The sequence below is a fragment of the Scyliorhinus canicula genome, chromosome 6 (assembly GCF_902713615.1).
Source record: "Scyliorhinus canicula chromosome 6, sScyCan1.1, whole genome shotgun sequence".
Classification (NCBI taxonomy): domain Eukaryota; kingdom Metazoa; phylum Chordata; class Chondrichthyes; order Carcharhiniformes; family Scyliorhinidae; genus Scyliorhinus; species Scyliorhinus canicula.
Window position 1 is genome coordinate 96,446,514 of NC_052151.1, and position 21,696 is coordinate 96,468,209.

Consider the following 21,696-nt stretch of genomic DNA (forward strand, 5'->3'; position numbering starts at 1 on the left):
GGATTTTTCTGGAGGCAGGCTCCTAATTGGTTGACTCCAGTCTTAATGTCCTAATAAGGATGGCCTACGGTTTCCTGATACTGCTGGCTCAATCACAGGGCTGGAAACTCTGAAGTCTCTGAAGGGCCACTGGGAGGGGTGACCATTACTGAGGTATAAGGATGCCGAGTTAAGTTTAAAAAGAAAAAAAAACAAACAAGTCAAAAAAATTTAAATAAAGAGGTTAAGAATAAAGGTCCATCCAGATAGCCCCTTTGGGGCTGGGGGAAGGTGAAGTGGAAGAGGCGTACATGGCCCCCTGCTTAGACCATAAAATATCCAGCTCCATTGACACAGTCGGTTGCATTAAGGGGGCTACTCTGCAGCTGGCAAGATGCCAGGTGACTGATTTGATGGCCCAGTTGGTGTCTTAATGCTTCCAATCCTGCATCCAGTCCGCTGCTGAGAAATGTTTCTGGTAATAAGAGTGTGCTGGGAAGCTGCCTCAATGTGGCTTTCCAGCATCATCTCTGTGCCCCACCTCGTCTCCCAACACCCAGGGTTAATTTTGTCCCATGTAAAATTGTTTGGGTTCATGTCAATGTTAAAATAGTGACCACTGGAAATTTCGGTTATGTGGCCACTGGCATTTTAGAGCAGGGTTTTTCAAAGTACAGATTGCGAGCTGAGGCTGCTTGTCGGAGGGTCACGGAGCGATTGACGGTGGCATTCTCGTGGTGGTGTAGTTAGCTCTGTACAGAGCTCCTGTTGCTTTCATTAACAGCCTACAAAGAAGAAACTTAATTTGGGAACAAAGTACAAAGATGATTTCTTGAGTATGGTTTTGTCAATTATGCCAATGCAAATAAGAATGCGAAGCCATGTGTATTATATGTAGGGAAGTACTGGCAAATGTGAGTAGTGTCAGATTTTGAAAGAGGAGGTGTGAGTGAAAAAGTCAATTATTAATTTATAGCTGCTCCAAATGAAAAGACTATGCTGCCTGTACCTGACCTGTGATAGCACATTAAAAACGTGCCAAAAGCCCATGAGGCTGTCAGCATTCTGGAGTAGCAACTCCCAGGAGTATCCAGTGCTGAGTAAAACGAGCATTGTACTTTTCTTGCCCTGAGCAATGACCTACATGTGTGAGGTAGAATTTTTGTTCTCACAAAGATGAAGAAACTGGCTGACGTCTGCAGGCCTTATCTGCACACACTGAATAGATGAAAATCCATGCCAGAATTAACGTTTTAGATTGGGACCTTCATCAGAACCTTTCCCACTCATCCCATTCTAATTACCTCTCCCAAATCTACTCCCAGGATCTCTATTTCTTTTGCTTGTGAGAGTCAAGGCTTCTCAAGTGCACTGATACACCTTCAATTACTTCACATGACAGCTAGTATCACATTCTCATCATCTCCATGTAATGAAATTCCTCCTAAATTCTTCATAACTTTCTATATTCATGCCCATCTGTTTTGGACTCAGCTACAAGTTAATCTTTTATACCCTTAACACAGCACCTACATAAATGTAGTTCACACAGTGATAAAATGAAGTAGTTGCCTATATTATAATTAGGTTTTGGTGTGATGCTTGAAACCATGCTCTGCTCAGAGTAAAACCAAACTCAGCCTTACCAGACCGTAATATTTCCCTGTGGCATTGTTTATTCATCCTCACAGTTTGTTCTTTTATTGACTTGGTATCATTAGCAAACTTGAATCTAAGTACAGATGATTTGCAGATAAGTCAGTCTGAGAAACATTCATGTTGCACAATACTGCAGGGAATTTCAATCTCCATGAATTGGTGGGTGAGAGTGGGTGAGGAAGGGGATTTTTTTCTTTTTAGAGCAGGAGTTTAACCCTGTTCCAAAACATTGATTCTAACTTAACAAAGGTGCATTTGGATACTGGCGAAGAATCAACTTGCTGAAATTGGGATTTCAATGGGTGTGGGTGGATATTTACTGGAGCAATTACCATCCATAGATGTTAATTAAGCATTTTAAATAGTTTTTAGTTTGGCTCCAAATTTTACTTGAGCAGAATAGGTTTTGCAAAGCTTGGAAAACTGACTGGGGAAATAGAACCACATTTGAGCAACAGTTCAGCTGGGTTCTTAAATTTGCCATTTCTATCTAAATAAAAACTCACTTAATGCAGTGCTGTATCAGTTCCCTTCGGCATATGTTTGTAGAGAAGGTTGATGGGAATGCTATATTTTTCAACTTTTGAGGATTTAAATGAACTAGATCGCAATGGAAGGCACTGGGATATGTTCAACATCAGAAGAGTGAGAGTATCACATTTGCGCAGTGATGACATGCTGTGGAAGAATTGGGCCATGACAGGAGACAGGTTTTCAAAGGAAGAGGTTAAAGGGGCTCAACACTGAAATGAGAACTGGAGAACAGCATGAAGATGGGGTGTCATTTGCCAGATAATCTGCTAATTCTGCTACATGGGATGCTCCAATATCTCCAATTTCACCTTGTCTAAAATACAGTCTTCTCCCAAGCAACAAATGCTTGTCAGGAAGCATTCAAGGCTCAACCTTTCAGCTGCTTCAAGAACAAGTCAAGTACAGCACAGGAAGAGACCCTTCGGCCCTCCAAGCCCACGTGACCATGCTGCCCATCTTAAACTAAAATCTTCTACACTTCCTGGGTCCGTATCCTCAATTCCCCAATGACCTTTCATCAATGACCTTTTCTCCATCTTTAAAGTCAGAAGGACAGGATGCTCGCAGATGATTACACAATATTCAGCAATCATTCACAACTCCTCAGATGCTTGAAGAAGTCCATGTCCACATGCAGCAAGGCCTGGACAACATTCAGGCTTGGGTTGATATTTGTCATGAAGCACTGAAAGTATGAATTGGCCCTTGGGATGCAATAATAGGAAGACATGGACGTAGTATGAATCATTAACTTTTATGTGGCATTATTAAAGATAGGAACTGAAACAAAATAACATTTGGTAAACACCTATGTACAAACCATATAGAATGACAATTTCTTCCACTATGCATCTACTGTTTCTATGTGATGCAAATGGTGGGTTCAGCAGATCCACATGCTGATCGCTCTGCAAGTGAAGGTTGAGATATTGAAGGATATTCAACTGAAATCTCAGACAGTGCCAGGGAGGCAGATGGGATTGACGGTGTGAGAACCTTTGTGGCAAGGGCTGGAGACAATGATTTTGACGTACCCAATGTTTAACTGTAATCCACTGTCATTCCTCTCAGTTTTCTTTCGACTGGCGCAAGATTGATGGTCGATAATTGTCTGGTGTCTTTCTAGAGGCGGAGGCTTGAAAAATATCTCCAACCTCAATGATGGGGAAGGCCAGCACATCAGTGCAAAAGATAAGGCTGAAACATTTGCAACAATTTTCAATGAGAACTGTTGAGTGGACGATTCATTTCGGCCTCTTATAGAGGTCCCCAACATCAGAGGTGCCAGTCTTCAGCTAATTTGATTCATCCACATGGTTTCAAGAAATGGTTGAAGATACTGGATAACTGCAAAGGACATGAGCCCTGACAATAATCCGGCAATAGTGCTGAATGCTTGTGTTCCATAAGCTGCCGTGTTCTCAGTCAAGCTCTTCCAGAGCTGGCATCTACCCCGGAAAATGTGGAAAATTGCCTAGGCATGTTTTGTGCACAAAAAGCTGGACAAAGCCAACTCAGCCAATTACCACCCCATCAGTCAAATTTTTTTATCAGTAAATGATAGAATGGGTCATCAGCAGTGCTATCAAGCAGCAGTGCTTCGCAATAGGCTGCTCATTGATGCTCAGTTTGAGTTTCGCCAGGGCTACCAGCTCCTGACCTAATTAAAGCATTGGTTCAAACTAGGACAAAACAGCTGAACTCTCGAGGTGAGGCAAGAGTTACTCCCTGGACACCAAGACCGCATTTGACTGAGTGTGGCATCAAGGAGGTCCCGAGAAAATTGGAGTCAATGGGAGTCTGGGCAAAATCTCCACTGGTTTGATTCATACCTAGCACATAGGAAGATGGTTGCAGTTGATGGGGATCAATATCTCAGGCCCAGGAGATCACTGCAGGAGTTCCTCAGTGTAGTGCTCTACGCCCAATCATCTTCAGCTGCTTCATCAATGACCATCATTCAGCTCAGAAGTAAGGATGATCACTTGCACAGTGCACAATGCTCAGCATTCTTCCGAATTCCTCAGATACTGAAGCCATTGATGATCAAGTTCAGCAAGACCTGGACAAAATACAGGCTTGGCCTGACAAATGGTATAAAAGTGCCAGGCAATGACCACCTTGTATAAGAGATAACCTAACTATCATCCCATGACATTCAATGGCATTGCCATTGCTTATTCCATTATCAATATGGGATTAGCACTGGCCAGAAACTAAACATATAAATACTGTACCTACAAGAGCAGGTGAGAGGTTAGTAATCTTACAGCGAATAACTCACCACCAAAGCTTGTCCACAATTTACAACGCACAGCTCAAGTGTGGTGGGATACTCTCCATTTACGTGGATGAGGGCAGCTCCAAAAATGCTTGACACCATCCAAGATAAAGCAGCTGCTTGGCTTGCACCCCAACCATAAACATTTACTATCTCCACCACAGATTCACAGAGGCAGCAGTGTGTACAGGATGCACTCCAGCAACTCACCAAGGCAGCACCTTCAAACCCACGACTGTAACTGTAATGAACTCCAATTGGCTTTATTGGTTGGCCAATTGGAGTATGAGCTCCCTCAATGATAGCTCATTGAGGGGGCCCATATAATCACCTGTGTAGGCTTTGTGAGCAGTCTGAGTTGACTGGACTGCTAGCAGCACTTTTTGTAGCTGCTCCTGTAATATCGTTATTGTAAATAAATATTGGTGTGGTGACAGAACTCCTGCCTCCCGTGGATTACTACAGTAAGCATCTAGAAGGAAAAGGGCAGCAGACTTATGGGAAAACCATGAACTGCATGTTCCCCACCAAGCCAAGTATCATTCTGACTTGGAACTAAATTGCCATTCCTTGGATTCACCTGAGGAAGGAGCAGTGCTCCGAAAGCTAGTGTTTGAAACAAACCTGTTGGACTTTAACCTGGTGTTGTAAGACTTCTTACAAAGATTACAGCGAGATGGATGTAAGATGCTGATGAAATTTACTAATCCAGCATTTATCACAATTATTTATTTGGCTCTATATATGTACACCCGCATAAGTAATAAGTAATAGTAAAACATTAATATTTTACTTAATTAATGTTCATTGATTCTCAGTTGGCAGAACCCTAAATATTGGGTCAAAAGGTTGAGTGCTCATACTTGTTTGAACTCTCAACCTCAGCCGACAACTCCAATGCAGCACTAAAGGAGTACTGCACTGGTAAAGGTGCTGTGTTCAAGTTGAAACATAAACCAGAAATCTTGGGCTGGATTCTCTATTCTCGAGATGAAGTCCCCATGCCAGCGTGAAAAGTGAGGTGTTTTACACCAGCTAAACTGGCGCAAAACGGCCACCGAGTCCCTGTTCCGTAGAGGGAGGGGGAGGGGGAGGTGGCTAGCAGCCAGGCAGCGTAGAGCTCTCAACTCTAGCTGCCAAAGGGCAGCACGGTGGCCTAGTGGTTAGCACAACCGCCTCACGGCGCTGAGGTCCCAGGTTCGATCCCGGCTCTGGGTCACTGTCCGTGTGGAGTTTGCACATTCTCCCCGTGTCTGCGTGGGTTTCGCCCCCACAACCCAAAAAAAATGTGCAGAGTAGGTGGATTGGCCACGCTAAATTGCCCCTTAATTGGAAAAAATAATTGGGTAATCTAAATTTATAAAAAAAAAAAAAAAAAAACTCTAGCTGCCAATACAGCCTGGAGAGTTGTTGGGTCCGTGGCCATGCAGGCAGATGGCCTGCAGCAGCCGCGCCGTGCTTCTTGGTGGATGCCACTCATGGACCCGGCACGTGGAATAGTCTCCCACTTCGGTTGGCTCGCATACTTCGGACCGCCGCACCACAGTGCCCCTCCCCCGCCAGCGGATCGGCCCTCCTCGGACTGTGGCGGCACTGGACTGAGTCTGCAGCCACCACGCTGAGATCCCGACGGGCGAGACCGTGAGAGACCCACGCGTCGGGAACGTGGCTGGCCGAGGACGAAGCATCGCAGGGCAGGCCTCAGCCAACGCATGGAGGCTGTGGATACGGCGCATAGAGTATGCTGCTTTTCAGGGGCAGAGCATTGCAAAAGCAGCACCGCTCCCGATTTCAGCGTCATCGGGGATTCTCCGCCCCATTGCCAAACGCGATTTCGGCGTTGGGGATCAGAAACTCCAGTCCCTTACCTGTTTGTTTTGATGGTTCATGTGAACGTAAACTTTAAAAAAATAAATTTATTCCCCCAATTAAGGGGCAATTTAGAGTGGCCAATCCACCGCACATCTTTGGGTTATGGAGGTGAGACCCATGCAGACATAGGGAAAATGGTGTGAATATAAACTTAACGCAATTCAAAGAAGAGCAATATCCAGTCCCTCCTAACCAATGTCTGCAAAAGGAAAATAGCTGACAAGTCATTTCTCTCATTATTGTTTGGCACAGATTTTGTTTATTCATTCATGGGATTAATTGCCATTCTAATAGCCCTTGTTCAGAGGGAATGTTTTATTTCTCTGGGTCTGGAGTCACATGAAGACCAGGACAGCTAAGGGTAGCAGGCCTTCTTCCCGAAAGAACATTAGTGAACCAGATTGCTTTTTATAGCAGTTGTAGTCATTGCTAGACTTTTTAATTCCAGATTTTTATTGAATTCAAATTGCACAATCTGCCATGGTGGGATTTGAACTTTGGTCGTTGGATTACTAGTCCAATGACAATACCACTACTCCACTGCCTCCCCAACCCCAATATCTGGTCATTATTTCAATGTCCTTTGTGCGATCTTGTTGTGCACAATTACACTGCAACAGTGACTACACTTCAAAAGTGCTTCACTGATGGCGATGTTCTTTAAAACTTTTGGAGATTATGAAAACCACTATATAAATTAATTGATGACATTATCCGCTTAAAATAGTTTGAAATTGAACCACTGAAAATTTTAAAAAGTGGGATAAAATTCTATCTTCTCAGGAACAAGCATCCAAGGGGGATGGGGTCGCATTTCTAGCATGAGAGATTCTAAACTCCACCCATGCAGAAGGGGGTGGGGGATGGTATTTTCTGCCCTTATTTACGTGGGACAGTAATGGAGGAGAGGGCGAAGAATTGAGCAGGAGACACAAAGCGGCTTTTACGCCAGTGGATATCCTTGCATCCCGCCAATGATGTAGCGGGGATCCCGACTCTATTTACATCTACGTGCATATGCATAACAGACATTTACTCCTGATTGTCCCCCCACATTAGACTGTCTATTCACAAGGGCATGCGTGAGTAAAGACAGGTTCTCCATGATATGCACCTGGCAAACAGAACCCACCAGAGGTGCACAGCTCAGTACAGGCAGGCTCACCCCTTGGCAGTACCCGATCACGAAAAATGATATAAACATTAGCCTCGATTTTGAGACACACGCAGTAATATTATCTAACAAGCGATGTTCAATTCAGGAAAATCTAAACAGAAGGCAATCTTCCACGACTTATCATGAGTCCTTAGAAATATGGTAACAGATGCAGGGCAGCACGGTAGCATTGTGGATAGCACAATTGCTTCACAGCTCCAGGGTCCTAGGTTCGATTCCGGCTTGGGTCACTGTCTGTGCGGAGTCTGCACATCCTCCCCGTGTGTGCGTGGGTTTCCTCCGGGTGCTCCGGTTTCCTCCCACAGTCAAAAGATGTGCAGGTTAGGTGGATTGGCCATGCTAAATTGCCCTTAGTGTCCACAATTGCCCTTAGTGTTGGGTGGGGTTACTGGGTTATGGGGATAGGGTGGAGGTGTTGACCTTGGGTAGGGTGCTCTTTCCAAGAGCCGGTGCAGACTCGATGGGCCGAATGGCCTCCTTCTGCACTGTCAATTCTTTGGTAAATTCTATGGTAAATACCAATATGCACATACAGGTATTGCTACAAAACCCAGATTTTTAGAAATATCTTCAACACATGAAATTAAATTTGGGCTCATTGCTAGGTGTGTACACAATCCACAGGTCATTAAAATTAATATCATAAAATAGGTTCAAACTTCCAATTGTAGCTATGAAACTTACACATGCATGCCTTTGATTTAAATTAAAATTTCACCTGTGAAGGAGTGAATCCTGACATGCGGAATGCTGAGAAGACAAGTGGCACCTCTGACTTCAGTAACATCTCAATGTAGTAAGCTGTGCAGGAGTACACAGGATGAATACCGGACCCTGCACTTTCCACAGAAAGGTGGATCTGCCAAAGTGACAGCAAAAACAAAATAGCAACATGAATGAGATTGATTAAAAACTAGAGGTGTCCTCCTTTTGGAAAATCTATCAAACATATTATCCACTTGATTATCTTGATTCATTTTCACATTATTTTATCCCTAAATATAATCGAGCTGGAAAGAAACAATTATCCTTCAGTAAGCTTAAAATTCAGAATATGTTTTGAATACAATGGCAAATAACATCTAACTGTGGTCATTTGGACTAAAACTGGGAAATATTATCATATAAAAATTGGTGGAGCCTTTCAGCTGCATTAGTATCCCACTTTCATCAATTTAAAGAAAACACCCAATGGATTTATGTCACCACCATCCCTTTCAAAGAAACAACTATCCTCACTATCTTAACACTCAAAACTAACTGATAGTTAGGAAAATATCTCTCTACACATTCAATCCCCGTTGAACTCTGTGCATGTTGAACAAAGGAGGCAGGGAAATCGAAGGTTCAGATTGTTCATACTGTTTTTTAAGTATATTATTTGGTCTTTATTGCATATGGTTTGGTGTTTGATATAGAAAGATCAAAATGAAAACAAACATAAGAATACAAGAAACTGGAGCCCTTTAAGCTGGCTCCACCATTCAGTAAGGTCATGGTTGATCAGATTGTGGCCTCAACTCCATTTTTCTGCCTGCCCTATGATTTTAGACTCCCTGTATATCAAAATATGTCATACCCAGCCTTGGATATATTCAATGATTCGGTCTCCAAAGTTTAATGAGGTAATGAATTCGAAAGAACCTTATTATACAAATGAGCTTTTCTCTCAAAGTGGTTTGGGCCTCTCACCAATGACCCCTGTGGGAAGCCCATTGCTGGGTTGAAATATGGTAAAGTAAAAATTACACCATTCACTTTTTGCTAGAATATGGAATTAGTCAACGTCCAATATCTCATCCAAGTAGGAATTATTCATATATGAATGTTGACAGTAAAAGATAGGTTTTCCTGAACAGCATGTTTATTGAATGAAATGTGCCTGGATTACATTTTGACTTGTGGGTCGGATCAACTCTGATAATAAAGGCAGGCTCCTTGTTCTACTTGCATCTTTGCCCCAGAGGGAAATCAACAATTTTTTTTTACACTGAATTAAACTCTCAAAATGCAACAGTGGGAATAGCCATTATAAACCTCTATTAATATAACCAGTACTCTGCTCCTGTCCTGTGGCCCACTGGCACAATGCCAATGATCCCAGCTCTCAAAATGAACTACTCCTCCCATCATCCTTCGGCTGAAGTCCTCTGGGTGTGGTTGGGTGGTGCATCTTAAAGTTTTCCATATAGAACGTAATAAAAAAAGTTAGTAGTTAATTCCAGATTTTACATCAGGAAAACATACAGAAGAATGCAGACGGGCCAGCCAGAGAAAGGCCGAGGTGAGAAGGCTCGAAAATTGTTGCAGAAATTTGATAGTTCTCTCTCCATCCCCTGACATTATCAAAAATGCAGTTGAGGCAAACCAGTCATGCCCAACATAACCTCCCTGTTGACAGCCTGTAAGCTGCAGTCAAGGAAATCTAACAGCATAAATCAATTTTGAAAAACACATCTTTGTTGTCATGTTTGCAGCACTGAATTTGAATTCGGATTTCACATCTACTTAAGTGCAAAGCAACTATGTTACGTAGGTCTACAGAATGCATGTTTTTACATCATCTTTAAATAACTAAAGTGAAAATTATGGTAACTATAAAGCAACTTAATTAATAGGATGCATAAAAGATAAATGTTCCATTAAATAATGGATCAATTACAACCTGAATGTTTATCTTAAGTAGCATGTGCCCGGTTTAGATAGAACATAGAACATAGAACGATACAGCGCAGTACAGGCCCTTCGGCCCTCGATGTTGCACCGACATGGAAAAAAACTAAAGGCCATCTAACCTACACTATGCCCTTATCACCCATATGCTTATCCAATAAACTTTTAAATGCCCTCAATGTTGGCGAGTTCACTACTGTTGCAGGTAGGGCATTCCACGGCCTCACCACTCTGCGTAAAAAACCCACCTCTGACCTCTGTCCTATATCTATTACCCCTCAATTTAAGGCTATGTCCCCTCGTGCTAGCCACCTCCATCCGCGGGAGAAGGCTCTCGCTGTCCACCCTATCTAACCCTCTGATCATTTTGTATGCCTCTATTAAGTCACCTCTTAACCTTCTTCTCTCTAACGAAACAACCTCAAGTCCATCAGCCTTTCCTCATAAGATTTTCCCTCCATACCAGGTAACATCCTGGTAAATCTCCTCTGCACCCGTTCCAAAGCTTCCACGTCCTTCCTATAATGAGGCGACCAGAACTGTACGCAATACTCCAAATGCGGCCGTACTAGAGTTTTGTACAACTGCAACATGACCTCATGGCTCCGGAACTCAATCCCTCTACCAATAAAGGCCAACACACCATAGGCCTTCTTCACAACCCTATCAACCTGGGTGGCAACTTTCAGGGATCTATGTACATGGACACCGAGATCCCTCTGCTCATCCACACTACCAAGAATTTTACCATTAGCCAAATATTCTGCATTCCTGTTATTCTTTCCAAAGTGAATCACCTCACACTTCTCCATATTAAACTCCATTTGCCACCTCTCAGCCCAGCTCTGCAGCTTATCTATGTCCCTCTGTAACCTGCAACATCCTTCCGCACTGTCTACAACTCCACCGACTTTAGAGTCGTCTGCAAATTTACTCACCCATCCTTCTGCGCCCTCCTCTAGGTCATTTATAAAAATGACAAACAGCAACGGCCCCAGAACAGATCCTTGTGGTACGCCACTCGTAACTGAACTCCATTCTGAACATTTCCCATCAACTACCACTCTCTGTCTTCTTTCAACTAGCCAATTTCTGATCCACATCTCTAAATCACCCTCCAGCCTCCGTATTTTCTGCAATAGCCGACCGTGGGGAACCTTATCAAACGCTTTACTGAAATCCATATACACCACATCAACTGCTCTACCCTCGTCTACCTGTTCAGTCACCTTCTCAAAGAACTCGATAAGGTTTGAGGCATGACCTACCCTTCACAAAACCATGCTGACTATCCCTAATCATATTTTTCCTATCTAGATTATTATAAATCGTATCTTTTATAATCCTCTCCAAGACCTTACCCACCACAGACGTTAGGCTCACCGGCCTATAGTTACCGGGGTTATCTCTACTCCCCTTTTTGAACAAAGGGACCACATTTGCTATCCTCCAGTCCTCTGGCACTATTCCTGTAGCCAATGATGACCTAAAAATCAAAGCCAAAGGCTCAGCAATCTCTTCCCTGGCTTCCCAGAGAATCCTAGGATAAATCCCATCAGGCCCCGGGGACTTATCTATTTTCACCGTGTCCAGAATTGCCAACACTTCTTCCCTACGCACCTCAATGCCATCTATTCTAATAGCCTGGGTCTCAGCATTCTCCTCCACAATATTATCTTTTTCCTGAGTGAATACTGACGAAAAGTATTCATTTAGTATCTCGCTTATCTCCTCAGCCTCCACACACAACTTCCCACCACTGTCCTTGACTGGCCCTACTCTTACCCGAGTCATTCTTTTATTCCTGACATACCTATAGAAGCTTTTGGGTTTTCCTTGATCCTACCTGCCAAAGACTTCTCATGTCCCCTCCTTGCTCGTCTTAGCTCTCTCTTTAGATCCTTCCTCGCTTTCTTGTAACTATCAAGCGCCCCAACTGAAATTTCACGCCTCATCTTCACATAGGCCTCCTTCTTCCTCTTAACAAGAGATTCCACTTCTTTGGTAAACCACGGTTCCCTCGCTCGACCCCTTCCTCCCTGCCTGACTGATACATACTTATCAAGAACATGCAATAGCTGTTCCTTGAACAAGCTCCACATATCCAATGTGCCCAACCCTTGCAGCCTACTTCTCCAACCTACACATCCTAAGTCATGTCTAATGGCATCATAATTGCCCTTCCCCCAGCTATAACTCTTGCCCTGCGGGGTATACTTATCCCTTTCCATCACTAACGTAAAGGTCACCGAATTGTGGTCACTGTTTCCAAAGTGCTCACCTACCTCCAGATCTAACACCTGGCCTGGTTCATTACCCAAAACCAAATCCAATGTGGCCTTGCCTCTTGTTGGCCTGTCAACATATTGTGTCAGGAAACCCTCCTGCACACATTGTACAAAGAACTACCCATCTAATGTACTCGAACTATATTTTTTCCAGTCAATATTTGGAAAGTTAAAGTCTCCCATAACAACTACCCTGTTACTTTCGCTCTTTTCCAGAATCATCTTCGCCATCCTTTCCTCTACATCCCTAGAACTATTAGATGGCCTATAGAAAACTCCCAACAGGGTGACCTCTCCTTTCCTGTTTCTAACCTCAGCCCATACTACCTCGGAAGAAGAGTCCCCATCTAGCATCCTTTCCGCCACCATAATACTGTCCTTGACTAGCAGCGCCACACCTCCCCCTCTTTTGCCCCCTTTTCTGAGCTTACTAAAACACCTAAACCCCGGAACTTGCAACAACCATTCCTGTCCCTGCTCTATCCATGTCTCTGAAATGGCCACAACATCGAAGTCCCAGGTACCTACCCATGTGTCAGTTCCCCTACCTTATTTCGTATACTCCTGGCATTGAAGTAGACACACTTCAAACCATCTACTTGAACACTGGCACCCTCCTGCAAAGTCAAATTTGTGCTCCTGACCTCTATACTCTCAATCTCCCGTAACCCAAACTACAATCCAGGTTCCCATGCCCCTTATCTTATCAAATCATACGTTTGAAGGAACTTATGGTATTTATATATCGATTGTTTCAAGCATAATGGGGTTATTGCAGTGCTTCATCTTGCTGGAGAACCAGCATACCTTGCTATGAACAGGTGTTACAATCCCAGTTGATGTTATAACTGGACAGAAAGATCCCAGAATGGAACCCTGGTTCAAAAAACCGCAATTTTTAAAAATCAAATGTGCAGTAAGAGTCAAAGGAGTGTTAACTGGTTTTAACAACAAAAAATGTTTTCTTAAACATGAAAAAATTAGGTAATACAATACTCCTTTGTTCCTTCCTTAGCTTCACAGTTACACAGATTTTAAGATTAACATGGATGACAAAGTACACTTGAAGGGGCAATGGTCTCACGAGCACACAAAGTCCCTTTGATGCACACAAGAGGCCAGTGGTCAATAAACACTCCACTTTATGGGTGCCTCTTCAGAATCCCCCCAGATGACTGCCACTTAAACGTTTTCAATCTCTACTTTTCAAAATACGCTTTAAAATCTTCTCTCGTAATCAATCATGCTTTCCTTCCATGAGGGGTTTGCATTCCAAACTCCATCCAGTTTCAAAAGACTCATGCGAACAGAGTTTCCACTCCACTTTCGCCAGCAATCCACTCCAGGTTTTACACTAACCCCTTTTTCGGATTTATTTGACATGCTGCTTTTACACACTCACATTCCAAACTGCATCTGGTTGCTTGACAATTATTTCAATTAATGTCTCACAAACTGTGGAAAGACATCACAACCTTCAGGTATTTTACTGACTCCCCACTAACTAGCTCATTGACAGTTCTTCTCCCAGTTCTTCTTTGCTCCTTTAATAGGCTCCCTGGAAACTCCTCTTCATTTCTCTAGCTTCCGTAAGGACCCTCCCTTTAGATTTCTGGCACTGGCTTCCTTAACCATTACTCCATTGTATGGCTTTTCTTCAGCAAAACAGAGAGAAGCTCCCTCTCTAGCTGCCTGTCCCCAACTACTGTAGCTTCCAGTTAAAACCAAATAATAAAGGAAAGGTTTTTTTTCCCCTTACAAGGGCATCTAATTTCTAAGCAATTAGATTTATTCTTCATGCTGTAGCTCTCTCTATCACAGTTGAAACTTAACCAACTCCCTCGCACATACAAACATCTTTGTCTAGCATGGATCTAACTACAGGTCATTTCTAGGCACAGGGACATTAAATTAAACCCATCTAGTACTATAACGTATTTGTAATATTAACCCGTACAAATATAAATCCCTTAAAATCACCTTTGGCTTCCCATACTAGTAAAGCATGGGGTTCCAACCTATGATCACCTCACTGGTAAATTTCTGGAGGTCAAGAGTTTTGCTATAATAGGGAGGAATAATGAGGGGCATTCCTGGATGTTCATGGCACCTCTCTGTCAACTAAGAACATCACAAGCAGAGGCCTGCCAGCAGAATGTTTTACTATAATTCTTAAATAGTTAAGAGAACATTGTATGAAAAGAGTCTTGTTAATCATTTAAAAAAAGAAAATGCCTGTAAGGTTAGTTCTTGACCAAAATTATTTTGCACTCTATGTGTTGGGTTTTGATATCAAATGTATTTCTGAAAGTTGGAAGCAAAATGGCTTAATTCCCTCTGTAGCTAGAAGCAATTTTGCAACACAGTTGCATAATAAGTTGGATGTTAAAATAATCAAATTCATACTGTGCTTGCAACTGTCCAGTTGAGACAGGTTGGAATATGTATATATATGCCCGCCATCAGCCGGACTACTTTATAGAGTTACATTTTCCTGATTTTCAAGATGGACAATTACTGCGCTGATGAAATAGCTCCAGATGATCACATGTAAGCTTCTGAACAGTTTGAAAGTGAAAAGAGACGGCATAGTGGTGCAGTGATTAGCACTGCTGCTTCACAGCAACCAGGATCCGACTTTAATCCCGGCTCTGGGTCACTGTTCGTGTGCAGTTTGAACATTCTCCCCGTGACTGCGTGGGTCTCACCCCCACAACCGAAAGATGTGGCAGGTTAACAATAATAATCTTTATTATTGGTCACAAGTAGGTTTACATTAACCCTACAATGAGGTTACTGTGAAAATCCCCTCGTCGCCACACTACGGCACCTGTTCGGTACACTGAGGGAGAGTCAGAATATCCATTGACCTAACAAGCACATCTTTCGGGACTTGTGGAGGAAACCAGAGCACCCGGAGGACACCCACGCAGGCATGGGGAGAACGTGCAGACTCCGTGAGATAGTGGTGCAAGCTGGGAATCGAACCTGGGACCCTTGCGCTGTGAAGCAACAGTGCTAACTACCGTGCCGTATGGTGGATTGGCCACGCTAAATTTCCCCTTAATTGAAAAATAAAACACAAAGTGAAGAAAGGCTAATGGTTCACACCTCCTGGAATAAAACACTCCTTTTATTGCATAATCATCCCAGCCAAACCAACCCAATGGTCTGCAGATGAGATGGTGTGCCTCAGCCAGCTATGAACAATTCCTAGTCTCCAGTGTGGTGCCAATGGCTTAAGCACTACCGTTTCCAGACACAATGGTTTCAACTAGAGGGCTTTGTTTAGTCAACCTGAAACCAGTGTCTCCAAGAACAAAAGGAATCCTGACTCCTATTAAACACCTCAAGATTTCAGCCCTGGAAAATACATCCTTTGTCTAACATCTAGAAGTGGAAGTAGGTATGTCACATGACCTCCCCCAACCTGCTAGAACTTGTAATATTGCACTGTGAACCTGAACTCGGGCAGTTATGGGTTGACCTCTGAAGAGAAACAGTAGCTTCAGGCAAGCAGTCTTGTTTGTCTACAATCTTACCATCAAGCACATGGCAGCAGAAAGACTCTGGTCCCTTATCAAAACTGAAAACTACTGGAACATTGGAACTTGTGTGTCTTCAAGGCTAACTCAACTCCAGTTATGCCACTTCGCCTGATGGAAGCCTCATTTCTGGAAAGACCGGTCACCTTGCAACAGTCAACCTCCCCTCTGAAGAAACATTTCATTCTACTTTTGATTCTGGACACACAAACACTAACTTGCATTTTTTTGAGGTCTGCCCTGAACTCCTTCCTTTCCCTTATTCCTCTTTGTATTGCATGGAGTGTAAAATGAAAGGGGCATACGATGCAAAACCCCTTTCTGTATGTTGTGGACGTGTGAAATAAACAAAGCCCATTTATTTTATCTTACCTCGAGTTTGCTGCGCTACTTACACATAAGGATTTGAACACTCCAAATTTGAGTGTTGGGGTAAACATACCACCCTTTATAAAGGGAGGAAATCAAAAAACAAAACACTTTCTGTTTACGGATGGATAGAAATCACAGTAAGTATGCAGTCCAGTAAAGTAATAAGCGACCTGTCGTCAGACACACCATGTTCAGAAACCAGGTGACAGTTGCCGCCCCAAAGAGCTGTTATGGATTTCTCATTAATTTCCACCCAGACGCTTGTCACCCTGTGAGCCAACTGGCCTCACTGGAACTTGTGTGAAGCATTGCCAATGTCAACATTTTTGAATCTTCTCCCAAGCAAACCTTTCTTTTGGACGCTTTCCATAAGGACCCACCTCCAGGGTTTTGAGTCTCATTCCAATGTTCCTCTCCCCTGGATCACCATGTGCATTGAAGCTTCCACACATTCTCTCAGGTATTCAGCTGTACCATCAGAACACAACTGCTTCAAAGGCCCGTAGAAAGGAGTTACAAACAATCTGCTTGGATCTCTGGCTTCTCAGAGGCTTATTTTGCTTTAGTCTGCTTTCTACAGCTTTGATACTTTAAACTTGGGGTCTTCCTCTGCTCCTCACTTTAAACTTCATGGAACAGTGTCAGTTCCAAATTCTCATTCCTGATCTTCAATGTCTTAGTTTAGGACCTACTCCCTGCAGTTTCCTCTCCCAGTAGACTGCTTAGTATCTTCTTTGAGATCCAGAACTCACTTCACGTTCACTGTTACTTTAACTTGACAGCAACTCATCTAAGACTCTTCCCTTTATTTTCCTCAGCAAACTGCTAGCATGTCTAGCATGTTAGACAGATTTAAACTGCTCCCTTCATCTTACAGCATAGTCACAAACAGATCAAAAAACTGCTGTTCTGTGTCTGTGGGTTCTCCTCTCTGGTCCTGTGTTGCCAGTCAGTAGTTTTTCTCTACTTAGTTTTTTTTTACCTTCATTAAACTACTTCAAGAGTTGTAAAACTAACCTCATTATAATGTAGGTATACAAATAGCTCCAGACCTGCTGTTTCCACTGGAAAGTGAAACCATACCCAGGTTTCACCTTTTTGTTCCCGATCTGGCGGAGAATAGACCACCGAGGGAAAAAAGAAGTCAGTACCGGTCTGTTGCGATGCTCCAAACCCCTGCCAGTGGCCTCAGTGTGTTACCTGCCCTATGCCAGCGGGACTATTTGCAGTTGATTAATGAGCTGGAAGCCCAAGTCTCCACCCACTGTTATACACCAACCCCACAGGAGGGAATCTTTTGGGCAGGATTTGGTGCATGTTGGCCCAAGTGAGGCTCTGATGCGGTGGTCCCCGCTGTGGGCAAAACAGGTCAATGCATAACTGAGGTGCCCCCTAAAGTCCATTGGAAGGCTCCCCCCGCCCGACAAAGAGAGGCATCCTCCCCTCATACATTACTGAACTAACTGGTCCCAGCCCAGCACTTAAGAGGGTGACCCCTCCCATCTCCGAGCCCGATCCATCAAATCGCTCCATCAGAGACCTACATCAGTCACCTCTGCCTGAAAGCTGAAGAGCAATCCAGGCAGTAGAGTTAAAACTCACTGCATTTTAATGTACACCTCCTTAACAGCTGCTGCCTCAGACTTTTTTGAAAGCAGCAGCTGCTACAAGTGTCAAAGACTTCCTTGAAAGCCAAGTACACTTAAAACCCCATGATAGTCATTGAACTGAAAATATTTCTTTCAAATTCACACAATACATTGCATTAACCTGTGATTGACAGTTTATTATTCCAGAGACAGGTGCTTGGTATGTTCATCTATCTTATCCTTTATGCTTGAATGCATCTCAAGAATCCTGATTTGATGTTAACCGCAATGTTTAAACATTGTTGATATGATTTAACAGCTCCACACCACATCTAAAGCACTAAGTGTTTTCTGCTGTGAAAAGGAGTAAGTGAAAGCACATGTGGGAGAAGGGAGGCCGTGCCGGACCTTGGTATTGGCGGCCTGATATTATATTCCAACGGAATCTGGCGAGCTCGCCCTAATGTATAAGTTAGTATGATAAAGGAGAGACACTTGCATCTGGGCGCCACTTCCAGTGCTGGCAGAGATAGTAGAGATTCTCCAGACATTTAGGTCTCCAGAATGGATGGGATGAATTTGTCCTGTATTTCATATCTGTGATTCTCAGGCATGCACATAACACAACTGTGCATGCAAAATGTGCTTTGCTCCTTCTTTTTGTTCCCACATTTTTAAGCCCCCCCCTCCCCCCCCCCCCCCCCCCCCCCCCCCCCACATACACAGCCTTGACAACCCCTTCTGCCCACTCCCACAGGATCCCTAGTCCCAGTAACTCCACCGCCCCCTAACTCCATTGACCCCAGCTCCCACAGGCTTGTCACAAAACCTCCCCACTCCAGGCTCGTACAGCCCCCCATGCCTAAGTGTCCCTTACTTTTCCCCCCCAGAGTTGGTTGCCCTGGTTGTCAACATTTCAAAACAAATTTAACGCTGAATTAGATTGAAAATCAACCCGAGCTAGTGCTAGAAAAAGAGAGAAAACTGAGTGAATCTTGCAAAAATGAAATAGTTGCCACAATAATGGGGGAAAAAACATCCTACTATCCAAGCGATAGCCTGAAGAATATTCATAGACAAGAAAAACAAGTTATAAAGACTCTTAAAATGGTCAGTGTATTAGAAAAGTCATTACTAATCTTCGTTAGATTAGAAAAAAAGGGAGCAATAATATAGAGGCATAACATATTATTTAAAGAAAGAGAAATGTTATATTATTCATAAAGAGCTGCTAACTAATTGTTATGGGAACATATATCCTGGAGTGCCACATCTTACTGCTGCACTGCAGTCACATGCAGAGTACAATGTACCAGCCCACCAGCCACAGGAGAGATGAAAGAAATACACTCCTGCATTTTGAGTCTAAAGTGTGATTTTTCTAGCTTATGGGAACCAGATGACATGACAAAATATTTACCTCTTTCACCAAGCGTTTTGTCATTTTTTTGAGGATCAGTAGCAAAATTCAATATACAATGAACATATGAAGTGCCTTTGGTACTGGCACTGTAAAATTTATTGTAAATGGTACACTGATCAGCATCTGCAAAAAGTCCTCCTTTTTGGTGGGAAACCTTTAGTCACATGCAGTACCTTACGGACAAAGACTAAAAGCAGACTGTTAGATTTGGCAAAAACATTGCAGTTAACATTACCTGACAAAATGTGAAAAGATGAGGTAATTATGGCAGTAGTTAAGCATTTAAAGTTGCCTGAGATAGTTTGACTCATTGAAAACGGCAAAAATTCAGTCACAAATTTAAAAAATGGAACATGACAAAGAATTAAAGCAGCTTGAATACGAGAAAGAGGAAAAGAGAGAAAGAGAGAGAGGAAAAAGAAAGAGAGAGAGAGAGAGAGGAAAAAGAAAGAGAGAGAGAGGAAAAAGAAAGAGAAAGAGAGAGAGAGAGAGAGGAAAAAGAAAAGGAGAGAGAAGAAAGGAGAAAAGAAAGAATAGCCCTAGCAGAACTAAAAGAAAGAGAAAGGGAGATATATATCAGGGAAAAAGATAAGGAGAGAGAGTTTGAACTTCAGAAAATGGTCATGAAACATGACAGTCAGTTAAAATTGGCAGACGTAAAGGGAAACGTACAGTTGGATGATTGTGATGAGGATAGTGAGAAAGAGCATCAAAGTGGAAGGCTTAATGGGAATCTATTTAAATATGTCCAAGCATTGCCAAGGTTTGATGAGAAGGAGGTAGATAGAGCCTTTTTCATTTCATTTGAGAAGGTGGCTAAACAAATGAAATGGCCACAGGACATGTGGGTATTACTGATTCAAACAAAGCTGGTAGGTAGAGCTAGTGAAGTGTTTGCATCACTACCAGAGGAGGTATCTGGGACGCATGAGGAGGTGAAAAAAATCCATCTTCAGTGCATATGAACTAGTGTCTGAAGCTTACAGATAAAGGTTTAGAAATTTAAAGAAAGAATTTGGTCAAACATACATGGCGTTTGAATGGCTCAAACAAAGTAATTTTGATAGGTGGATCAGGGTCTTTGAAAATAGACCAAATGTATGAAGAACTCAGAGAAATTATGCTTTTGGAGGAGTTTAAAAATTCAATTCCTGATGTAGTGAGAACTCATGTGGAAGAGCAGAGGGTTAAGCTGTGAGGTTAGCAGCAGAAATGGCAGATGATTATGAATTAGTTCATAAATCAAAACTTGGTTTCCGACATCAGTTTCAGCCGGTGAGGGATAGAAACTGGGGACATGAGAAATACTCAAGTGGGAGAGGCAAAGGTAACCTGATGGGAGAATAAGGAGAGTGTACCTCAGATTAAAAAAGAAATCCAGGAAGGTGGAATTAGAAATGAAAAGTTTCAAATGTTTTCACTGTAATAAACTAGGCCATGTAAAGTCACAGTGTTGGTGGTTGAAGAAAAGCACTGGGAAGGCTGATGTGGTTAAACAGCATAAGACAGGAAAGCCTAAGTGAAGCAAAGGAGGGGCAAAAGATTGTACAGCCTGATTAGAGATGATTGATAAGAAGGTGCCAGATCTCTTTAACGAATTTACTTGTGCGGGTAAAGTTTACTCATGTGTATCAGGAGGAGCAGTTAAAAAAGTCACAATTTTAAGAGATACAGGAGCTAGTCAATCTTTAATGGTAAGAGATGAGGAGTTATGTAGTTTGGGAAGTATATTGCCAGAAAAGGTGGTAATATGTGGAATTCAGGTGAGAGGAGTAGTGTTCCATTATAGAAGATAAGGTTGGAAAGTCCAGTGAAGAGTGGTGACGTGGTTGTAGGAGTAATAGAGAAACGGTCTTGTCCAGGAATACAGTTTATTTTGGGTAATGATATAGCTGGATCGCAGATGGGAGTGATGCCTACGGTGGTTGATAAGCCAATGGAAAATCAGACAACTGAAGTGTTGAAGGACCAATATCCTGGGAGTTTTCCAGATTGTGTAGTAACAAGGTCGCAAAGTCATAGGTTAAGACAAGAGGAGAAATCAAAGAGTGAAGATGATGTTGAAGTGCAATTAGCAGACACAATTTTTGATCAGATGGTTGAAAAAGAACAAGAACAGGTGGAGGATGATGCGAATATTTTTAGTTCAGGTGAATTGGCTAGATTACACAAAATGTGATGAAACAGGTGGCGGACAACAAATCCAAAGTTCGTAGTTTTGCCAGTGGAGATAAAGTTTTAGTATTGTTATCAGTGGTAGGTGAACCTTTGAAAGCAAGGTTTTGTGGACCGTACCAGATTGAA

The 21,696-nt window shown here is 42.8% G+C and overlaps 1 protein-coding gene across 1 annotated transcript in view; it reads right to left on the reverse strand.

Moving 5' to 3' along the window:
- tbc1d32 (TBC1 domain family, member 32) overlaps positions 1-21,696 on the reverse strand; it is a 348,975-nt gene that overhangs the window by 43,367 nt on the left and 283,912 nt on the right. The window contains 2 exon segments of the mRNA XM_038799703.1: positions 8,221-8,361; positions 9,750-9,904. Of these exon segments, the coding sequence (XP_038655631.1) occupies positions 8,221-8,361; positions 9,750-9,904 (296 nt within the window).